The sequence below is a fragment of the Diadema setosum genome, chromosome 8 (genome assembly GCF_964275005.1).
Source record: "Diadema setosum chromosome 8, eeDiaSeto1, whole genome shotgun sequence".
Lineage (NCBI taxonomy): Eukaryota > Metazoa > Echinodermata > Echinoidea > Diadematoida > Diadematidae > Diadema > Diadema setosum.
Genome location: NC_092692.1, coordinates 31,178,896 through 31,204,065, shown reverse-complemented (window position 1 = coordinate 31,204,065; position 25,170 = coordinate 31,178,896). Strand labels below are relative to the sequence as shown.

Genomic DNA, 25,170 nt, shown 5'->3' with positions numbered 1-25,170 from the left:
TATCCATGCTAAACAGTCACACTGCTGATTATTTATCATCAAAATGGATTAATGAACACCGAGATGACGCTAGCAAAAAACATCTTGGTTAAATACTTCATACTGATTTTAAATGGACCACACAAGTGGAAAAAAAAAAACATATCAAAACAATCATTCCAAACTGTACCATGAATTTCACAGAATAGACAAACACAAGATTATCTACAATATGTCCATGCCCAAACCACTGATTAATAAGTTACTTTACTTTACACTGAAACACTTGTTCAACACCTACCATATAAGGACAAATCGTGAATGTACTTCCTTTAAAGCAGAACTTCAATTTTACTTGCACTTTCTTTTTTGAAGTATCGTATCTCTTTTCAATTTATGAATGCACTGTATGCAAATTATAGATACAAAAAAAAAAAAAGGAATTGCTTTCTCTTCCTTTTGGAAAAGGCTTTTCAAAAATTGCTTTGGATAAGGATGGAAGAATTTTGAACATGAAGCATGACTTTAATGACTGACGACTGCAAGAGATTTGTATGGCTTTAAATTAGGCACATGTGAACAGCGTGTGTGAAGGGACAAAAAAAACAAACAAAAAAATGAAGACTTTGAGTGAAATTGCAAAATAACAGGATCTGCATGATCTGTGTGTTGGTTTGCAGGCAGAATACGAGAAGAGGTGATTTGGTGAAAAGCAAAGTATGAATAAACTACGCTAAAAAGAAGGGGGGAAAAAAAAGAGAAAGAAGGCACGAAGCGTGTCAAGATAAAAAAACATTAAAGCGATGCCTGTATAGATTCCTCTTCCTAAACGTCAAAGTGACGTGTCTGCAGTCTGTGCGTTCAATAATTGTTCATCTCTCACAAATATTCGATAAGATATCTGATTAATGGTAGGACAGTAGATAGAAGTTTGGTAGGTGGTGTACAAACGCCGTAAAGGCACACGGCTCCATGCGCCGACAAAGACAAGAGTTAGTGTTACAGTGTTAGTAGTTAAGTAAACCCCAGTACACGTCACACTAGCCTAAATGATATGGGACAAGCACCTATAATTAATGATCAGAAAAATATAGATAGTAGCTCAATCAGGCCGACTCTATGGGGTGTCACAACTCCAATCAATCTTCCAGAAACTTTTCTTTTCTCTTTTTGAACATTTTGATCTCTAATTTGGACTCTCCCCACGGGTCTAGAAGAGGGGGAAAAAAGAGGAGGAAAAAAAAAATGTCTGCAAGATCAGGCATGCATTTACATGACAGGAATGAATCAGCTTCAGAGACGACGAAGAGCATTCCTTCAATCGATGTTACTACAAACAGTCATCATGCTTGTTTCTCTCACTTTTTCTTTCTTTTCCTTTCGTTCTTTCGCCTTAATTTTTGGTTAGTTTTCATTCGGAGCTCTTTTTTTTTTTTCTTTTTCGTCCTCGATGGTGGTTACTTGGTTAAGTTTCGCGCTGACCGACCTGACCCGTGCCTCTCTCTCTCTACGCGCGCAGAAGCATCTAGAATGCCTCCAAGTTTCGGTGTATGGGGGAAGGCATGCAGCGACTCGTAACTCTAGCCGCCATGTTCTATATTTACTTTCAAATGCAAGTGAAGGCTTTCACTACGTGCATTCACTGAGACAACTTTATTCCAAATGTATGTCGCATCTCATTTCATTGTTACCACTGCCCGAAAAACAACTTCCCACTTTTTATCCCCTAATGTCTAAGAGTATGGAAAATATCTTTACGTTGGCCCCCCCCCCCCCCCCCCCATCCTCAGAGGTACAAAAAAATGAGTTTCATGTGTAAACTCAACTCCAACCATATAAGGCTGGGTGTATCATTCTGCTCATATACCGTAAGACAAATTTACCGTCACATAAAAACCTACGCTTGAAAATTTGTTCAAAATTGACAGTCAGAGAATTTGGGGAAAATTCTGCTGATTATTTCTTTGTTTCTGTTGGTGTTTTTCATAGCAGACAACATCTTCTTCTGTCAGCTTCCTCAAGATGGCCTTAGTATTCCAGCCAGTTGACCTTACAGTAGGTTTTGCAAACTCGCACATGTCACAATTACCTTATTCTATAAATGCATCATTTCTTTCCACAAATATGATGAGATCAAAATATTTCAAAACCATATCTTGGGACATGAAAAATGAATATTTGAGCACCAGGCACCATCGCGCATGATCAGGTATTGTCAAGCATTTCGTAACCAAGCAACCACAACGAGAAAGAGAGCTCCTTCAAATCCACAATGCATTGGTTTCAGACAGGCCATGCATCAAGCACTGTATGCAAAAAAAAAAAAAAAAATCATTATAAAAGTGAATAAAGAAATAAACCAAATAAACAAAAATAATAGGAAAAAAACTGAGAAAAAAAAAACATGAAAAAGACAACACAACACATTCACGACACACATTCACATGTCTTGCTTTCATAGGGTAGCATCAGTAAAAAAAAAAAAAAAAAAAAAAAAAAGTTTTACTGCTGACACCCTACGAATTGTTTGGACAGTCGTTACGTGAACGGGGGTAATGGACGCCACGAAACAAAACAAAAAAATACCTCCGACAACATTCTTCTTGCAAGACGTTGACAGAAACATCCACAGTCGGAGTGCATGCACGCATACAAACTCACATACAAAAAAAAAAAAAAAATGACATACATACATACATACAAATGTGCATACAAACTACATTTTTGAAATATAAGGCATATTTAAATTTTCTGGTCAAGCATAGAGAAATTCATAAAAAATACTGTGACTGGTCAATAATTTTAATATCATATACTTATTTCAAGGTTGCCATGCTATGCACACTGAGACTGGCATTTTGGTATAAAAGTCAAGTAGAAAATATTGTTCCAGTGACTATTTTTGTTTTTTCTGCAATTGAATGATGGGCTGAACATAGCTAACAGATGTAACACGATGCCCACAATACGACCGAGCCAAGAAAAAGAGCTGTAACCACATAGCAGTAATCAATCTTTTGTACATCAATTTTCTCTATATTTACCGCTATCTTTTTTGCCATGAATGCAAAAGCATCTTGTGTTGTACATTGCATCATCTTAATGTTAAGATACATTTTTGGCTCCTTTTTTTTAATTTTTTTATTATTCAATCCACTGGTTTTGTGATGGTTTTGTACATAGCTCTTGAATTAGGCTCGAAGAAATTTAGTGGAATTTATCTGAAAATCAAACTAATGCGATAATTCTTTTAAAGAAAAAGAAGATCTTTGTATCAGTGTCCTGCATTGCATAGCAACCTGTTTGAAACTTGCAGTGTCCACTACACTCTCCCTCTCCCGACTTGACTGACAACTCTAGGACGGATGGACCGTCTGGACCCTCAGCCGTCGAGGGCAGCGTTAACGGTGGAAGGGGGCTCCCACTCCTCATTTTGAATGCAAATGGCGCAACGGGAGCCCCGCGCGGAAAACACCAACCAAGTGTTCGGTTTCAGATTGTATCACTCCGAGGCACAAGAAAATTATCATTGCTACCTTTCCCCTCTTTCTTCCTCCCCACCCCTCCCCTTTCTCTCCTTTCCCCCCAAGATATTATATCTGCTTCGTTCATTCACCCTCATGGTTAGCAAAACACTCTGAATTGAAAGTGGGTACGACTGCAATGTCCCTCTTTTGTTCTTTTTCTAAATGTTTTTCTTTCCTCTTTAATTGATTTCCGGGACTAGACAATTAATTTTCTGTGGACAAACCAGCAAGACTGAAAGAAATAGAAAGAGAGATTGAGAGATAAAGAGATAAAAAGAAAGAGAGGAAGAGAGGGCCCCTTCATTAAGTGGAAACATGCCCCTGTCGAGAGGCATTCTGCACGTTACGATAAACAGTTGACCCAGGGGGAAGAACTCAAATTCTCCTCGTGTAAACTCAAACGAATCAAAATAAGAGAACATGTGTTCATCTTGTCTCCCCTGCCCCCTCAACAAATTGTCAGATATCATTCATATTCCACTCAGAATTATTATTATTTTTTTTTTGCTGACCAAAGAAACGGGCTGTATTCTAACTATTTCTTCCTTTCTCGTGCCCCGAGCCAGCAGGAAAGTTGTTTTACTGATGAATGCCTGAGAGTGGGAGTTGTCATAATTTTCTGCACTGTTAATTTCAACCACCAAGCTCCCTTTAATAGCCCGCAGCAGCACCTGCTCTAAAACTTAATTAAAAAGAAAAAAATGATGCGACCGCATTGAGACCATCATTTTATCAAATCAACATCATCTTAATTATCATCAAAAGAAATATCAACAGGTAAAAAAAAAATATTGCCAATACTGGCACGGGCTTCTTGATTTAAAAATCTAAACATCCGAATAAAGTTGTCAGTCAAAGCATTCAGATTGTTTCTTTACAATCTGACGGCGCATTGTCGAGCCAGAGAGAGAGTGGTGTGGACGCAAATGTACGATGCTTGAACTGAACGCCATGCTGTGGCGATGGCTGGAACGTACCTTGCTCCCCCGCTCGTTGAAGATGATTTCGACATCTAAGATTGTGCCGAAGGCCTGTGAAGTGGGGGAAAACCAGAGAGGATGCAGCGGAGATAAATTATTAATGCCTCCTTCCCATCCACGCATTTTTCCTCATTGCCCCTTTCTCACATCAGTCAAAACAAAGAACTAGCAGACTACAATTCCTTGCAAAAACAAAACGAAACAAAGCATTTCAAAAACATGGTGATGAAATACACAAGCTAAACTGAGTTACAGAACTAGTGCGTTACATCATGAGCAAGACATTTTTAGATACAATCTCTTCCCGTTGCGTAAGAAGCCCTACCAATGATGAGTTTTCCATGCTTGCTGCCAGCATGAAATATCGCTCACATTATTTATCAGCACATTTCCCATACTTGCTCACAAACCGTGAACTGATGAGCCTATGTGTTATACTTCCCATAAGTAAAAACAAAAACAAAAACTCCAGTAACAATGTGATAGCATTAACAGCCCCACTCCATCCCCCCCCCCCCGACACACCCATGTTATAAAATACACCAAGGAGAGGATCCTTCACAAACACATCAACAATCTCTTTAGAGAGAATTCAATTCTTCCCAAATTAACACCTCTTCACGACACGTTTCTAAACTGTGAGCAAGGGCATAAGATACTCCAAGAAGGCCCCCCCCCATGCATCCCCCTCTCCTTTTTTTTTTCACTGCCCCAAAGCGGTACTCACCCCAAATAATTGCCTGAGATCGGGGTCCCTGAATCTGAAGGGGATATTTGAGACGTGCAGTCTCTTGGGTGTCTCGCCGGGCTTCCCCGTGGCGCCGGGCACGGTGGCGATGGCCTGACCGATGATCTCGGCGGGCTGCGGTTGGCTCGTCGAGGCCTGGGCATCACCCTGCAGGGGGGAGGACAAAGAGACAATATATCGCCATGGTTACCAATGTTTCTACCGACGTCACACTCCCAACTCGTTCGTACCAGAGTGAAGGAAACAGGCAAAATACCAAGTACGAAATGCAGATGTAGACTTGACAGTAGGTATTCTGTTACAAAAATGTGACAACAGCATGTTTGCAAGGGAAGGAAATGATTTCAACAGCTTTTATCCAAAATGGTATACCAATAAGAATAAATTCCACGCATGATAACATTGCTATTGTGAGGAATTGAGCGGAGTCACCTGTTGAATACACAGAAGGACATTTGAGTCTTGGCTACGGCAGGGAACATAAAAGAAATAGTAAGGTGGAAGGGGTGTTTTACCCCTTAATGTGATCTGTGTGCTCTTGAGTGCTGATTGGCACACACACACACACAAATTCTATGCAGCTCTATACATACCGTCCAAAGTCCCTAGCACAAAAAGGGTTTCAACAGCTCTAGAAATAACAAGCTATTAAGGGCTTCAAATTTCAGAGTCAGAGTAAAGACTGAAGCTATGATGTTTGAGTAGGGAAGATCAGATTGGGGAGGGGGGGGGGGGGAGGTTAGGCTGTGCTGAGGACCACATTTCTGCAGTCTCAGGGCCTATAAGGGTCTAACACCTTCTCTTCACCCCTATTTACAGCGCAACCTAAATCTCCACTCTGTGGGGGCCCCCTGTGCATGGAGTGGTGGCTGGCATGGTGGCGGCACGCTTGAAGAGGGTGGGCAGGGGGGCCCCCACGGGCTGTCAGCTTTTCCGATTCCAGTCGAATGCTGGCATCGTCGACTGGCCGCGCTGGCAAGAGGAGACTACAGCGCCGCCATCGCATTAGCATTTTAGTGGCTGAAGGCACTGGACATCAAATTCACTTAGCTTTATTGCTTTTTCCTTGCGCAGACACTGAATGACACCTAGCTTTAAAGACAGTATGTAAGAAAATCGCAGAGCTAGCAGTTGCGCAGCGCCAAACTTGTTTTTCCCCGACTCAAAAGCTGTGTGAAGGATAATCTTACACATGGAATCCCATGAGAACCAACCTGTTACTCTTCTCTGCTTACTATGGAATGGATGTGAGAAGGAAGGGGTAGGATTTTTTCGTTTTGTTTTAAATTCCTATCCAAGCTTGTAATAATGACACAGCAAGCAATCCTTCATTCAAATGCATGAAATTTTTCTGTCAAGATGTTTTTTATTGCATCTGATTGACAAATTGTCCTACATCGACGTCAATATTTGTCAATCAGCTGCAATGCGATCCTTTAATTCTACACCATATGTTTGCATAGAAGTTCATCTAAACACATACATAATTCAGACTGAATGACAAATGGGATTAATATTTATTTCATTGAGGTGAGGAAAATGCCTGTAGCATCTAGCAAAGGTCAGAACAACTGCTATAGAGTAATTTCTCTTTAAAAGAATATTAACATTAATCCATGCCATAAATGCTAGCCCATGGGAGACAGTTACTCCTATGAGTTATAAAGCTAAACATGAAGATGATACTCAAACAAGAGGGCTTCCATCTTCAAATCTGTTTGAATCCGCTCGTCCATTCTTTTGAAGGATGAAACACAAAAACTGATTTTTATCCCATTAATTTGCTTTGCCATTCTTTTGGGGGGTGCTATTTCTTTGTGTTTTCTTTTCTCCCTTTGTTCATCATCACAGATGGATGGATGGCCGATGAGGACACTGTAGAATCTTGCGCCTCCCTTGGTAGCGGGATGATGCTTGGGTTAGGAATGACAGCTGGCGTGGATTTGCCTCCATTCCTCGGTAATCTCACCACACCTGGCTGCTGCGGCTCTGATTGACGAGTTATGGATGCCGCCTGACAGATCACGGGCGCGGTCCTAATTAGGCACACTTTCGAAACCCTTCACTGGTTTCCAACCTTAGCTCATTCAGTCAGAAATATGCAACAAATATATTTCGGGAATTGGGTTACGGCAAAAGTAAATCCTAGATCGTTCCTTTTTCGTGCGGTCATCTCTCCCTCTCTCTACATAGTTAACGGTGGCCCATTTCTTAAAACCCTTATGAATACACAAAGTTTGTGATGAAACACTATGAATTTCACAGAAGGATTGATATTAACGGGAAAAGCCACAGGATGAAATAGTGATGGTACTGTAAAGGATGTGTGCATGTGTGTGTACAATAGGAATTTTTCTTTGCACATATGCATTTTGTGATCAAGCAGCAATAATAATAAGTTGAATCATTTTCATAAGTGTTATACTGGTATGTATACATGATGGCATCAATCTTACTTTGCGTGAACCTGCTTGTATCAATTTATGCTATTACGCAGAGCTGAGTGTAATACTACAGTATGTAGCTGTTGTTATCTCAGTGTGTGTGTGTGTATGTGTGTATGTGTGTTGGGTGTGCAAGTTTTTCTCTCTGAATGCTAATTCTATATCACTGAATAAATTTGGAATAAAGATTATGTACAAGTAAAAGGGTATAGAGCAGTGTTGCATCATGGGTAGTATTTATGGTGTGCATTCAGTACTCCAAGATAGTGCCAGCTTTGACAGACAGACATACAGACAGACAGACAGACAAGACTACCACATTATGGGGCGTCTTCTCTGTAGACATATCTGCTGTGGCCATGGGAGCTAATGAGTGTTCACTAGTCATGCTTCTCACCCTGCAGTGCGCATAATGCGTAAACCATCGCGCGGCGAAACCACCTCGTCTATCTCTCTCTCACACACACACACACACACACACACACGAACACAAACACACACACACTTGCATGACCCCTGGCCACCCCCAAGACGCGGGTGGAGTTCAGCATCGAATCGTCTCGCTCTTTCTTTGCCGACCCACAAAAAAAAAAAAATGCTCCAGCCTCATCAGGCTGAGTGATCTGATCGATGCATCGAAGCCCCCGACGAATTTCATCTTTCATAAAATCAAGCAAATTTTTAAGGGGAGCAAAACAGAAAGGAAAAAGAAAGCCGATCAGAAGGTAGCATAAAAGTGGCAAGACAATAGAGGAGTCCCTCAGGGTAGCAACATGTAGCTCATCTCCAACAAACACTTAAAATCCTTCATCCATATATCGGCTGACTCAAGAGAAGTGATAATAAAGCATCCTCAGACGTTGTCTGGACCTTATAATTCAACCAGGCAACGTCTGGTAAAATATCTTCAAACCTCTGTTACAGTGAATGAATGAGACTTTATTTTACTTCATTTAGGATAAGAATGGGGGGGGGGGAGACTAATACTTCTCATAAGATATGCCTAAAACACACAACTATCACTTGAAATACCTCTATATCATTCCAAAGAATAAGAAAGAATTGGTACAAAACCTGTAGTCTTATACTTTCAGAACAGACCTTGTAATAATCAAGCTTTCAAAGTTGACATCTATACTTTGTGTCCCACCCGCCGCCCCCCCCCCAAAAAAAAAAAGAGAAGAAAGATCTGAACAAATGATTCAATCACTGATTGCTAGTCCATACCTAATCTGTGGTTGCTGATCCAATTTGAATTTGTCTGCTAAAATTGCCTGTGACTTTCATGAATTTTGATGTTTCATATCATCCAAAATAAGCCGGACTTTACATAGTGAAGTTTCCATAAAATACTTTTCACTATGATATTGCTGGACTGCACACCAAATTTATATATTGACATTTAGCCAGTACTAGGCACCATTGTATTACAGCTGTAATTGATTGCTGTTGAGAAATAACGAAAATCTCTGATTTTTCTGATTGGCTGTTGGACATGTTGTGTTTGATTTCTGATTGTTTGACATGCACTCTAGCTCATCTCTTTTGATAACAGAGCTGGTAGATGTGTACCTTCTGGATTAAAATTGTACCAGCTGGCTGCTAGTAGTTCTTTTACGTGTTACTACTGCTGACCCCTGCCTTTACGCTCAACATATTTGTTTGTTCTTGTTTTTTATATGAACTCGAGTCTGATATACTGACACTCTGGCAAATGTGCTTGTATCATAGATGGTGTGCTACTGCTGCTTTTGTTTAAAGCACATGTCGCTTGCAGCAGCGAAAAACACATGCCATGAGGAATACCAGGCACGGTAAAGATGTCGGCTTGCTCCCCGACACGTGTCGCATCCTTAATTTGCCCTGGATGCGGCTCAAGGTGTATCTCCGCAGCAACTCATCCTTCCGCCCTCTCCGGGAACAGATGTCGCTGTTCAAGAGCACTAGGACCAGATGCCATGATCAAATAAAGCACCCCACCCCCCTCTCTATCTCCCTCTTGGCTTGTCCACCTATCTCGACTACCCCCCTCGTTGCAACACTTCGCCTCTGTCAATCTCCCCCTTCTTCCTCCTCCTCCTCCTCCTCCCCACCACGAAAGAGGCGATTCGATATTCCCCATATTTTCACATCTCACGGTGTTGACATTGTCGGGATGTTTTACACGTCATTAATTCGATTCAAGTAGCTCGTGAAAGCCAAAAGGGGGTATTCACTACTGCCATCCCTCCCTTCCACTTGTTTTTTTTTTTTTTTTCCAATCTAGATTTCATTCAAAATTACATTTACTATCTGCTTCGATGATGAGGGGGAGGAGGATGTGTTGGAATCTTTCACCAAGTCATTGGATGGCCCTGGGAGAGGGATTAGCGGGCCCCATTTCCTGCCAGCGACACCCACTGGTATGTTGGTCACATCATTCCAGAATCAAAATTCCCAATTTTCTGGGACCCGGTATACGAGACTGATTGACAGTAGAAAACAGGGAGGGGGTCGGATGCTCTTTAAACACCTTAGCCTGATTGGAACCAACAACAACAGCACAAAAGTCTTCTGGGGTTGATGCAAACACCTTAGACATACAGCAGCACAGAATCAACAGCCAGGAAATTTCGAAGCGACATCGGCCACACATTTGTCTGAAGGCCTTGTCATCAATAACAAATACACATTCTATATTATACATTTGGCTGCCTAAAATGAGTGCAAGTAAGAGATGCTCTACACATCTGCTACATGATCAGCTTTGCCCTTTTTGCTTGACAATGATGAATGTGGTTTATCTGGCTGTTGTTATAGACAGTGGTGATTTGATGTCCTGGCCGGTACCATTTGCTAAAAAGGGGGGGGGGGGTGAGTTGTAGAGGGGTGGGGATGAGAGGGGCTGGGAGCTGACACTGGAATGTGAAGGGTTGAAAATGGAATGTGATGGTAAAGTGCTCAGAGTAATTCACATACAATACAGGGGACCAGTAACAGAAGGTGCACAAAGTGTGTATCACACTGGTGCACACACACAGATACACAGACCCACAGACACACAGACCCACAAACACACACCCACACCACCGAGTCTTGCATATACATCAGCAAACATGAGCAAACACTCCAACACACATTCATGCATAATACTTTTAATGGTATACACTAAGATCGACTTAAAGCTACATCCATATGACATGTTCACACATGTCTCGTTTTAAAATGGATAACGGGAATTCACCCAGCTTGTGATGAATCTAAACACAAAAAGCAGAGCTAAGAATATGATTTGAAAGTGTATATCAGCTGACAAAACAACAACAACAATGATCCCAAAACACAGACAAGGTCTAAAGTGCATTGCACTAAAATGAGCACAAAGTAACTTCATATCTTCTGTTGATAACAATACCCCATTCCACCTCCCTCTCTCACCAAGTGGTTGTAGCACCACCTTAGTGTGTTACATCGTTGAACAAGTACTGTAAAAGTGGAAAGCTTTTGTGCTAGTGATTTTTCGCACCCTGTTGATGTTTAATTCCATGGTATCATGACATACAGTATCAATAGTGTTTCATACAACAAACCAAAAAAGTCAGTGTGCTTTTATTTTTGTGCTAGCTTCTTGTTGCATGAAATGCACAAAATTTTCGCACTGCAAAAAAAAAATCCACTTTTGCAGTAACATGCAGAATAAAAAACAAAGAAAGAAATCTCTTACCTTCTCTATTTCTCAATCACACCATGTAATGACCACATTTTACATTCTATATTAATGTGCAATCTGTATGAAGCATCTAATGCCTCTAGTATTTCCTACTGCTTGAGCATACACTGAAACACTCAATGATGGATCAGCACACTTTCTCCGTCCCGGCACATGTTTATTGTAGGTTTACAGAGTTTTGACGAAAGTGTACGACTACAAGCGCTATGTGTGTCTGCTTCCAACCGCAGACACCAGACACTGTGGGGGGAAGCAATAAAATACACAATTTGCCACTGTGGCTGAGGCACAGAAAGAGAGAGAGAAAGAGAAAGCGAAAAAAGGTGAGAGAGATGAAAGAAAATAAGGGCAGAGACTGGGTGTCAGGCAAACATACCATGATACTGAGCTGATACATAATGATGGGGTTCTACCACCTGGATCCTTCTCACTTTCCAGCTGGCCTCCACACACACACACCAAAGTTTGATACTGAGGTTCTGAGCAAGTACGCAAAACAATGAATTCAAGACCTGCTGCTGTATTAATTGTCCCGTATAAAATCCAAGGTCTCAAGGGAGCGGAGGAGTCGCTGGTAGTATACCGCTGCCGGTGATTCTGATACAGCAAAGTCACTTTTAAATGTGCGGGCCCACTCGGAACAGGTGAACACACCCTTCGCCCTGTTTCTTTTTTCCGATAGTGCCGTCCGCAGATGTCGGATGCGCTGATCTGGGAAGATATCACAAACTTGTGGGTGTCGGGGCTATGGCATCTCGCATATTTTAATTGACTTCTCTTCTTCTTTATCTTGATCTCTCTTTTTACTTTTTGAGGAAGAAGACTTTTTGAGGGAAGACCTGGATAGGTAGCCTCTTGTCTGCAGAACAAAGTCTCCTAAAATCTGCCGTTGCACCCACGCTTTGGCATCACTCGTGATTACTGAGTGAGAGGGTAGTGGTTTGGAATATTGGGGATGGACGCACTAATGATCAGGGAGAGAAGGGAAAAGGTAATAAAGAGATGAGGAGGGGGAAGGGGAAAAAAAAGTAAGGTGGAGTTTCTGACAGGAGAAAAGAGAGAGAGGGAAAAACGGAAGGAGAGATATTGCAGGACTGGAGCTATGAGTCTGGCATGTGCGTTGGTTCCCCCTGACTGGACTCCTTTAATATCTCGTTGCAAACTTCATTTGAAGTGCACTGGAGCAAGTCAGCTGATCGGCACAACTGGCAGGATGGAAGGGGGGGGGGGGGTAAAGTAGGTCTCCCATTCGCTCCCTGATCGGAAAGGAACGGATGGATCGGTGCGTGTCCTCCAGGTTGACGAAATATGTCTCCAATAAAGCGTGGGGATTATTGACGAGAGGATCTGGATTCTGCCCCTTGTTTCCCCGGGAAGCCGAATCCCTCACAGTCCACAGTCACGTCGCTCTTCCCTCTCTCTTTTGTCTCCTATCTTCCCCCTTCTCCTTCTCCTTCTTCTTCTTCTTTGACTCTAGATGATAATCGTTAGGGGTAATTCAGCCTCCAAATGGGAAAACAGTCTGTCGAGCGAGGCATTCCCTGCGCCTTTACATCGGTCCTCTCAGCAGTCGTGACGTGCCGGAGCACAGGCAACAGTTATGATTGGAAGTTGATGAAAAGTCGTCTCTCTCGCTCTCTTCTTCTTCTCACTGTGCATGCGACCGTGAGATTTTGGCATGATTGCTCATGTTTTGCAAATTTATTCTCCCTGATTTATTAGCCAGCCGTCGTTTGTCGGAGCAGTACGACTCTTGTGAGGTTTGAACACATCAGAGGAATTTAGGAGGGTTCTCGTTGCCAACAAAGCCCCACAAAGGAGCAGTGAATTTTCTGCGGGTAGGCAATGCACACTCAACGCAACGTGGAGAAGCCCCTCCTGATGGTGACGGCAATTCAACAACTCCAGCTCTATTCAAGTGCAGCGTAACAATGCTACTCAAGCAGTACTCAAGTGTGATGTATATACTAAACTGATCACTTCACCATATGGTATTATCCATACTGAATCCTCCAATAACAGCTCAATCATTTCACAAGCGTCGTGGTAGCACCATACCATGCATGCAGACGCTGTAATCACACGCCCGTTTGGATGGTATTGCAAGTTCAAAAGTGTGCATACCTACAATGGCACACCAAACACATACAAGACTGGATGGATGACGATAAAGTATGATGAGCATCATGCCTGCTATTAAACAGACACTGAATGTTATCAATGACCAGACAGACATTTCCTGGGGAGTGGGCTGCCGGTGCGATGATGCGACAGTCGGAGGCGGTGGGGGCATCCGGTCCGACAAAATACCACATGGCTGACAGTGTATAGATGAAAGGCAGTGTGTGTGACTTCGAGACAAGAACCTAGGGGGGTTTAATTTGGCAGGACACTGAGTGAGTGATGACAGAACACCTCGTAATGACAGGAAGAATCCTTTCACAGATGACTCTGATGATACTTAATCAAGACACCTACGAAAAAAAGAAAGAGACTGAGGGGGGAGAGAAATATATAAAGAGAGAGAGAGATGGAAGAGAAACAGACAGATATAAAGATAGGGGCAAACAAATAGAAGATTGAAGAGAAAGCATAGAGATAGAAAAAAAAAGAACAGATAAAGAGACACGGGAGAGGACAAATTTGCCCCCCCACACACACCCACACACACTAACACAAGAATGAGGTGATAATATGGGACCTGCTGACATATGTAGTCACCTGCAAAACAGAGGAAAGCTGTTATTAACTCCTTTCTTTTCTGCTTTTTTTTTTCTTCATTTTTTTTCCTCCAATTAGTAATTCACCCCCGAGGTGTCCGGGCTCTGCAGACTAATCGGCGGCAGCGGCACTCGAGATTCGGTCGTCCACTACTTGGTCAACTTTGCACAGGGATGCAGGACAGGACAGCACTGGAGTTTGCTCGACACTTTCTACACTACAGATGAGAGGAGTGTGTACTTGGCTGACGAAAAAACAACAACAACTGTGCTGGCTGTCCTGTACGACAGGTGTGGTTAATGAGTAAACATATGGTTGGGTATTACTTTTCAGACAGAAGAATTATGGCTTTAAAATTTGTTTCAGCCGTTAAAAATTCATCGTAACTTTTTTACCATAATGGCTCTTTACTGCACTGTATCAGTGCCAGGGAGATGTAATATAATGAAGTAACACGTTCGAATCACGCACTGCACTGTGGGACGTGTTTGTCTATGTACATTGCCATATGACCAATATAATACCACTGGTTGGTCTGGCATCTTTGCATATGTTCTTTGTCACATTTAACAATATTGTCACTATGCCTTGAGAGCTTTTCTTTGATATGTTCAAATGATCTCTTTCTTTTGAAAAAAGCTGCAAGCCAAGTGTACAGAGAAACAACAAAATGGAGACAATATGCACACCGTAGGTGGAATGGCTACACATGAAGTCAGCACTTAATTTGTATGCGACATTCCTGTTTGACAAAAACACAACAACAAAAGAGCTTCCCAGTATCTTCTCATGACACGTCCAACAACAACAACGTCCAACGTCTCATGGAAATACCCCAAATCACACTCTGACATTTGAGGAATATCAGTCCCTCAGAGCTCAGACATTTCCCCCTGTATGTCACACTCAGACACATATATCACCCTAGCCATGTTATGCATGCAATGCTATGTAAAAACACTGAACATTTCTTTCTCCCTGTTTATGCCAGATTCACACATGTACAGCACGATTTTGGTTTCTACCACCGTAAGCTCTGGGTATAATGTGCATGTTGACTTGCACAAAGGGATTCCTATTCCATCTCTCCCCCCCCCCCCCCCCATCGACCTTCTTATCTTGTCTCCCAGAGACGTACCTGTTACAATGCAGCAGAATGCACTTGTCATTCCACCTGTTGCACGGTCGGCGCATTGACATTCATCGCAAGATATATATCGCGCACGGCCGATTTGGGTCAGCATAGAGAAGATGGAAAAAATTGGTGCAGTTTGGGAAGAGTTTCATCGTATGCCCCTTGTGTGATGAAACTTGGAGAAGTAGGGTGAGTTCAACTGAACAGTCCTTCTTTTTTTCTTTGCTGAGGGGGGGGGGGTCCTTGAAAGCACAATAGGAAACTCTAGGAAATACAACATTTCAAGGACAATATTGAACTCTTTATAAATTTCAGGTACCAGTAGTGAAAGTAAATTCCTGTCAAAGAAGTCACCTCTTTATCTGAATAGGTTAAACTGATAGGATGATTGATCTATGTAATGAGCAAGTTGAATCTTCCAAAACAGCCAAACAAATTTCATTGACCTGATGCCTGAAAAAGCTTCTTCCACAATCGAAACATTGTAGATGGGCAAGTCCAAGATAATGTCCCCTCAGATGCTCAAAATTCATCTTGATTTTATCAAAAAGTTATTGATATCATCTTGTAGCCAAAGAGTTAAATCATATGTTTCCAGCAAAGAAAATATTGAATTATGCAAATTTATGCAAGAAATATGGCCTTGATTTGCATAAATCAAAAACAAACCTTACGTATGGGACAAATTATAAATATTCATCTAAAATCAGTTGAATTTGTCCTTGACCTAGTTCCTTTATGGACATGACCCCTGTATGAGTTAGTATAATCTGCAATTGGTAAGACAAGGTCAGCACATTAATTATGCAAATTATGCACTTTCCCAGAACATAGTGTCCCATACGTAAGGATTTGAGTATGTTTTTTTAAGTTTTTTCTGAAGATTTGTAACATTGACCAATCATACTTTAGGAAGTTCTAATTTATTCATTTCAACTCCAGATTAGCAAAACTAAATGAGGAAATTTAATTAGTCCTTCATCTTATAACTAATTAAAGTTTGCTTACGTATGGGACAAATGCCTTACGTATGGGACATTACATGCAAAGTGAATGGGAAAACCGCCTTTTGACATGGATGCTATATGTCCTTACATTTGTTTGGTTAATGGTTATCTTTGCACCTACTCTGAAGAATATGTCTATATATCTGCCTCTCCTACTCAGATGACCTCAGGGAGAGTGTAAGAACAGCATTATTGAGTCATTCTATGATTAAGAAAGGAAAATAAAGAATATTCATTTATACTTGTAATTTCTTATTTTCATTACAGGCTGTGCAGCTGGTCTTGAATTAACATTCCCCGTTAACATTTTGATATTGGACATTTTCTTAATTCAGTTATCATTTTCAACTTTACCTCTCTACAAAATGACTTTGTCCAAGAATGGGATTCTCTGAGTGTCATTTTAGGTGCAGTACACTGTTCAGCATGTACCACAGGTTGTACAGCCTCAAAAGCGAAATCAAAACAATTGTGCTTATGGCGCGCATCAATGACAACATTATAGGTCTTACTGAAAAGAAAAATCACTTAAGGTGTGAGCAGGTAACTTTGTCATTACTTGAGTTGATAGCAAAGGAAAAACCCTATGAGAGTACACTTGTATACTTTTTATTTTGATATGATTGTTAATATTTCAACTGTTCACCCTCAGAATATGTCATGACTTATCAAGGTCATGAACATGATTTCTGAAAATCCTGTAAAATGAAGACTATAGTTTACATTTGCTATAAACCACAATATCAATACTGGTTCTGTGGTTGGAGTGCTAAAAACACAAATTACACAAACAAATAGGAAATTCAATTTTCTTTTCTATTTTGTGTTTGAAGAGACAGATGTGCTCTGAGACACCTTCATCAACTCATACTTACTTTGTACCCCACATCTACACAATTATCAACATACACTGCAATCTGGTAGTGTATGATCAAATGAGGTTATTAGAATTTATTCAAAATTGTAATTTGCAGATCAGTGAGTTACTTAAGTGTTTCAAATCTAGATTTGAATGTGCAAATGATAATCTTTCCTGTATCACTACACAAGCATGTATGTATGTACAAAGTAGCACAAATTTTGTCGTCTTTGGTTTCATAGACACGAAGCCAAGCAATTTGAAAAAAAAAACCAGAAACAGCATTGGTACATACATTCTTCTATCTCCTTAAAATCTAAAACTTTCATTAAAATTTGATTGATATTGCAGTTCAGCTAAAATTCACATGGCAAAACATGATGATTACAGAGCAAAATGAAGTACTCTTGTTGTTGTGTTTTGTGCTGCATTTCAAACAATTATAAAGCTTTATAAAAACTTAGACAACTTGCAAGGTAAGCCTAGAGCTACTGAAAGTACCCACTTCAAACTGTATCTGCAAATACATTGTACATGACATTTGATTCTAAAGTTGAAATTATCAAGACTACAAATTAGTTATTGTACATGTACATGTATGCTATATCAAGGTCACAAGCTAGAATTTGCTCATTTTTTTTTTCATTTGATGAAAAAATATTGACTAGAGTAATTACAAATGGGCTAGAAATAGAGTGTCAGTATACTATATCTGCATGTGTAGACATCATGAGGACAGTGTTAATGCATGACGGAATCCAAACTAAGACATTTAATTGTAAATTGATAATTACTTTTATTTGTTTTATTTTAGCTTTTGCTGGGTACCTGAACCGGGAAAGTACCCACTTAGAAGTCTATTTCATTTGTTACATGTTGTAGCATGATTTGTGGAACTAAATATGACACTATGGGGAAATTTAAAGTCATTCCCATGAATGCATTTGTGCACTAAAGACAAATGTCCCATACGTAAGTTGAGCCATGTCCCATACGTAAGGTGTACTTTCGTTAATTAAACCAACTTCATGAAAATATGCTTTATTCTTTTGCAGTGAAACTTTGCTGAAAGATACTTCAGTATTGTACCTTTCTTCACTTCCAAACAGAACTTGATCAGTAAGGTACTTTCAGAGAATTTTCAGTTCAAACTTTATTTTGAAAAATCCAGTTTTTCTCTGGTCCCATACGTAAGTTGGCATATTTTTCTTAATAAAATAATCAACCCAAGGTCAAATGACACCAAACTTAAACACAATATTCTTCTCAAGGATACCAGTCCTCCTGATGATAAACAATAAAATCCAAGTGCTCCTTCATTACTTTTCAGAGGTTTGAAATCTCTGAATGTCCCATACGTAAGGTGCGCGATATCTTGGACTTGCCCAGATACAAGCTCACATTTCAACAACCTGATATTCACGCACAAAGAAGTCTGCTGTACATTGCACAAATTTTATCCATTTACTATTTTACCGATGATGATAACCAAAGTCTCTTTGTTTACTTATCTTGTCCAAATCATTTGAAGAAAGTAAAGAGAGTAATTATAGCAACTTCCATGAGAAGCAAAAATGTAAAAGAAAGGGAAAGGGAACATGAATATTCAGTTTAAAATAATCTAAACATCAATGCATGTGGACTATGCCCTTTGCTATGGCTCAAGCATCCATGCTACAGTGAGTTATCAGAAATGCAGCCTGTAGCATACAACCTGTAGAGGTAGTCGCCTCACCACGGGTGTACATATGTGCATCAATGCAGTTTTGATCGCAAGCTAGGAAATGAGAAATGGCACAGATGTGGAGACTTCTCGGATAAACAGGCGGATAGAATGTCGGGGCTGCCTCGCCCGAGCCCCGCTACCCACCTCGTAGTGGTGCAATGGAAGCCAGGGTCCGTGTATCCATGCCATATTCCAATCAACCCAAACGAACGCTGATGCATCAAACCGCAGAGCCTCTTGTCACTCCCAAAATCATGTGATTCATCTATCTTCCATTACAGAGTCGACTTTAGGGAGGGCGAAGATTACAAACGGCGGGCAGAGAAGACGGCCAACAAAAGAAGGAAAGCGCACGCCGAGACGGATGAAGTATCAGAAACATGCACAAATGAATAAAAATCGTGGCATGGGAGCGCGGCGCAGTATTTCCCAACTGTGCGCTCGCTCCTCGACTGACAAGCCCGAGCTTCGTGGAGGCACCGTTATGGCTACGGCGCAAAAATATTATCCACCCGATCGCCGCTCTCGAGAGCTGGTGAAATTAGCTGGGGAGCGATTGCCGCGTGCCGTACCCACAAGCTCTTGCACCGACACTTGTCGTGGAAGACAGTTGAGCGCCTCTGGAGACTCTTAGGGAACCCCATCATGCCCCTCTCGCCTCCTCCTCCTCCTCTCCATCTCTCTCTCTCTCCCCTCTTTCTCTCTCTCTCCCTCTTTCTCTCTCTCTCTCTCTTTCTTTCACTGTTTGATGCTGATATACAGTGGGAGGATGAACTAGACAGAGGGGGTATAACACGTCTCCTGTACACCCCGCACTTCTCTTTATCTACTTCCCTACCCCCCACCCCCCCCCCCAATATAAGAGCCTCCTCAAACCACAACAAGAAAAGGCTGATGTGGAAAAAAAAGAAGGGAAGGGGGGGGGATGATGGAGGACGTTGGTAAAAAGCCAACAATAACAACAACCGAAAATTGCCATGTCAATTTTGCCCCAACCGAAATAATTTCCAATGCAGGCTTCGGGCAATTTGCTTGATCTCCAATCGATCCCGACTACTCATCATACCCAAACCCCCAAACCAAAACTTGTCCCAACTCTTTCCTCGATGGAGGGAAAAAAAAAAATCGATGATAAACCATGCACTCTTGTATACAGGTTTGAGGTTATTTACAGAACTATGAATATTTTTTGTTTTTGTGCAAATTCCAGCCTTCCCACCACCCCATCCCTGTCAATTGTTTATTTATCCCCTTTCAAATCTATCTTAATCAACAGGGGAGAAAAAAAAAAGCTTGCACCATCCTTATAAGTGTCTCTTTTGAGTGAAGAAATAATTACAACTTGCCCGGCACTTTATCCGGCAGACTATTGAGCGATGGAACCTTATGTATACAAAATCAATTGCAAGATTGGCTCAAGCCTGCAGGCTGCTTGTGGGCAAATGTCTCCCTACGTGTGTGCGTGGATTTTTTTTTTTTTTGTGTGGGGGGGGGGGGATGAGGATAGGGAAGAGGGGTTGGCAGTAACCCTCGCTCCCTCTCAAGAAGAGGGGCGGGGGGGGGGGGGGGGTAAGACAAGAGTAGGGGAGATGGATGGGTGCTGCTTAGATTTATAGGAAGATCTTACAATACATTTGTGGAGAGGCATCTTGGTAAATTCAGATCATGAAACTCTGAATTACGTGTACAATACTATTCTATGTGCTTGATTGAGAGCCATAGAGACTACTTGTTTGACCCAGTTCATGGCAGCGCCCTCCTCCCCCCCCCCCCCAATTTCATTAGAAACAATTTCGACCTTCTTCACAAGTATCGTCAAGTCCATCTTGCACATTATAAGCAGATTCAGTTGAGGCTTCCAGTATGTAAGAAGAAAAAAAATATCTCAGCCCCTTGGGGCCCCTACATCTGCGATTACGAGCACTTGATATTCACTGGGCCTGGAGAAAAAAGTCATAATATGATCAGCAGTGCGCCATAAGAATTCTGATGAAGAATTCTGATGCGATGGGAGGCAGACATGCGCGAATCATCTCCCAATGAACACACTACGTATATGGGATTATTAGCTTGGATTATGTGCAATATTTCTTTTTGGGTGGAGGATGGGAAATGCAGGAATATTCTGTCTCTCATTCCTTTCTCACACTGAAATTTGGATTTATGAAAAAGATTAAGGACATTATCATTGCTAGTAAATCTGTCTACAAAACTTCAGCACGCGAATTGATCTGAAAGTGCCTGATCGCCGCGGTATGCCTGATCATGGCATATTGATGTGAGCAAAATCACTGGTACGGGAGCAAGGATAGGGTGATATATTCTTACAGCATTTTTTTTTTTCTCTCCCTTCTTCTCAAAATGTCAATATTGAGAGGCGCTCTTGTGATTGAAATCTGTGAATCTGACCTTAACGCAGTGTGAGCTCTGTCTTTACTCGTGGATCCGCATACAAAATGGCAGCACGACCCGCGGTCATCAAACTTCTGGCAGAGCCGTGCCTACCGACCATTACAGGGTCAATCCCTTTGAATGAATACTTTTTTAAACACAAGCTCCCTTAAAAAAGGCATGTTGATACAAAGGGTCAGCAGAGAGCAACCCAAAAAGCATAAATGGAATATCATTACACGGAATATCGGAAATTCCCACCGGACAAATTGAGGCAGGTTTTTCAGGTTTTCATGACAGAGATAGCTGCTCATCTTCTTTGAGGGGGGACGAAAAGTTAAGGACAATAAGATACACTCCTTCCTGGTCCAGAAGGTTTGTCCTGATGGCCATTAAATATTACAACATCACAGGTTTTACACAGCATACTCGGCAGAGTCAGGCAAAAAACATTTCTGCAATGGTCCCACTTCAGAAAGCTGCCTTGGAGGAGCAGGCAAATTCATTAGCTGAGAAGCAAAAGGGCGTTTTCACATTTTTTTTTTTTTTTTTTTTGGGGGGGGGGTATTGAGTTATTGGTAGCACATTGTAGACTTCGATCTTCTCTACATTATGGTGTTTATTTTGAATTATTCTCATTTTCAGTAAAAATATTGAAAATCAAACCACAAGGGCACTATTTTACCTGATATTTGGAACTATGCTTATAAATCTACCAACTTTTGACATCATGAAAATTTATTGTTTCTTTTGCATTTATGCTCAAATCTTAACATGCAATAGTGCCCTTCTGGCTCTCAGCTGATGATTTATTCGTGTACCCCATCAAACCCAGCGGCAGGCCTATCAAGTGTTATAGCCATGGGACTGTATAGAGCGAGCAATTCTAAAACTAGGAGAGAGGGTATAGAATAATGGTAAGTTTATCAGTTGCAGTATTATGGCTGGGGTGTCTCTTACAAGCGTACAGTGTATGTTTGTATGTATGTGTGTGTATGTGTATGTGTGTATGTATGCATGTGTGTGTGTTTGCTTGTATTCTTGCCATTTGAAGGAAGAAGTTTAATAAAATTGGGACAGATTGTTGATGCAAATGAGTAAGGGGCAACACTCCGGAGGTCCCCAATCTAATTACAGCCAGAAGAGCAAACAATTTAGTGAACACGTTGACACGGAAATTAGTGACCGCCCCATTTTTTTTTTTTTCACAACCAGAATTCATCGCATCAGTTTGAGCCAACTGGGGCATTGACTGTGTAACATCATCCTCATAATATCTCTTTTGTGTGTGTGTGTGTGTGTATGTGTGTATATCAAGCCTTGTGTTACATTAAGTTGTGACTGAGTATACCGCTGCTCGATACATGTTCAGCCATGTAGCATTACGACCGATATCACATGAAATACAAGTGAATGGGAAATATACATCTAGTGTTATGTGAGCTTCAGAGCTACAAAGGAGTGCTAAAACTTGAATATATCCATGGTGTACATATAGAAAACAATACCTCAATGGGCACATATGGCCATATCTATCAAACACATGCATAATCAAGTACACTCCTCACCACAAACAGTACCAGCATATATCAAAGCCAGCCATTCTTCATTTTCTTTTTATTCTGCTTTGACGCCACATTTCAGTGGCTTTGACTGTAATACGATCCGAGCGGACAATGCCGTGCGATGTCCCCAGTAAAAGGAGCCTGACGGACGGGATGGGGTCCTTCGCTAACTGCAAACGTAAAAAAAAATGAGAGAGTGTATATGGCGGGTTGCGATATGAGATCTTTCGGGATGGGAGGCACGTCAGGACAAATCACATCAATTTGCGTGTCATCAGACGGCAGAACATAAACTCAAAAGGCTTTGTTTTGGCTCGGGCTGATGTTGGTTGTTTCTGGAATGCATCTCCGGCCAGATATCCAATGCCAGAGGGGTAATGTAATAACCAATGTGAAGTCCTTCTCTTTATTCAATCAAGAATGCCATTAGTGGTAAATCTTAAAAAGCCGAGTGGTGCTATAAATCTGACCGGGGAAAACAATACGTTAGGTTGATCAACGCCCCATTCGGAAACCAAAACAAATTGCGTTGTCTATTTGCCTTCTCTTTCTCTCAAAAAACAAAAACAAACTTGTGTCATAACCATGTAATATTATGGATATACATTACCATCCTTGTCACGCATGCAGGCCATTCTATATATCACCTCTCCACAGGAAGATGATAATATCCCACAAACAAGAATACTGATAGAATACTACATGAGTACTAGAAGAATACTACAAAAGTACTAGAAGAATACTACAAAAGTACTGAAAGATTACTACAAGAGCCAGCTTTGGCCAAAGAGGAAAAAGACTGTGTGCGTGTATGTGTGTGTGTGTGTGTGTGTGTGTGTTTGAGTGTGTGTGCATGTGTGTGTGGTAACTGAGACTGGGAGTACAAAGTTCTCGTACAATGTAGTCATGGCAACCGCGATGACACTGATCAGTCCACTTTGCACCCACAGCTGAGTGAGCAATCAAGAACTACTGTGGATATCTTTCCCAACAGTGCTAACAGAGAATAAAAAAAAAAAAAATATATGAAAGAATAGTCAAAACTGCTCCAGGGCAAGATGGGAGCAGGGAGGTGGGAAGAGAAGGAAATGAAGGACTACAAGAAAGATTTGTCATCTATCTTCTGGTACACCAAGAGAGAGACAGAGTGATAGACATACAATGTAGCTGGCTGTTTCTATCATTAAGCATCACCTAAGGTGTGGATTACAATGGAAGCCACCACCAGGCCCAAAATCATTTGACCTTTTCACTAACCCCTTTCTGTTCAAAAGTCTTTAAAAAAAAAAATCCATCTCAAGATGCTTGCATATTATCTTTCCTTCTGGCACTCTTCATAAAAATGGTGACATAATGATGAGAATTGCTTTGCATACAGTTTAAAAAAGAAAAAAAAAAGAAAGAAAACGGTCAAAACCACTGATACACTATCCAAAACAGACAAAATCAAAAGTGATGTTGCTTTGCGCATCCTTTGTCCTTGGGCATTTTTAAAGAAAATGTGCAATTGCTCCAGCAGCCGTTTTGAATCAATAAGCATTTATCAAAGCAATTTGTAATGTCACAGCTAGACTCCACGTAAGTTGTTACGATGGAAAAGCATCGGTTTTTCTTGATAAGGTTTTCTTGGAAGAGTTATAAATAATATGTTGGACAGGAGGCAATGTCCTGTATGTACTCATATTAAATAAGAAAATGCCTATTTGTTCCTTAGTGAGCTGATATGGGGGAAAAGGGGGAGGGGAGGAGGAGGAGGAGGGGGGTTGACACCACCTTGTTGAGCTTCACGCTTCCCTTCCATCACAGACACTCTTATCTAACTCTTGTCCCCCTTAAGCTTCCTAGCGGGAGATGATGTGACACCGCTGTTCCGTGTCCACGAGAGCATCTCTGGAAGAAGGAGGGGCTCTCTAATGGGGGCCTCCAAGGTGAAACAAGTGGTGAAGGTGGGTCACAACGGACCGCATCCCGGTTTACGAGGATGAGGATGAGATGGGTTGAGAGGAGAGATGGAGCTCTCTCCATCATCCTTGAGCACAAGAGTCAACATCAAAACTCCATAACATCAAAATGTTGGCCCTTGCACAACTGCTTTGTTTAAACGTTACTTGGACATACTGTACCATAAACATTAGTAGCAAGTATAAAACACATTAATGCTATTTATAGCATACTGTACGTCACAAATGTACATAAATATGTGGGGGTGCATTTCCTTTGAGCATGATAAGCGAGTGCAAATTGATCCTTTCAAATTATTCTTTCCCCGGAGCAAGTAATGGAGCTTTGAGGTTTACGTAAAAGCGTCCTGTCATGGTCTTCGCCGGGCAGGATGACCCAGAATGCCCCCAATACCCTTCACCGCTCGTTCTGACAGAA

General features: G+C 41.3%; 1 protein-coding gene across 1 annotated transcript in view; it reads right to left on the bottom strand.

Annotated features, from left to right (window-relative positions):
• The window catches only part of LOC140232200 (RNA binding protein fox-1 homolog 2-like), a 342,360-nt gene that overhangs the window by 37,459 nt on the left and 279,731 nt on the right, over positions 1–25,170 (bottom strand). Inside the window, 2 exon segments of the mRNA XM_072312338.1 lie at positions 4,484–4,537; positions 5,214–5,381. Coding sequence (XP_072168439.1) covers positions 4,484–4,537; positions 5,214–5,381 — 222 coding nt within the window.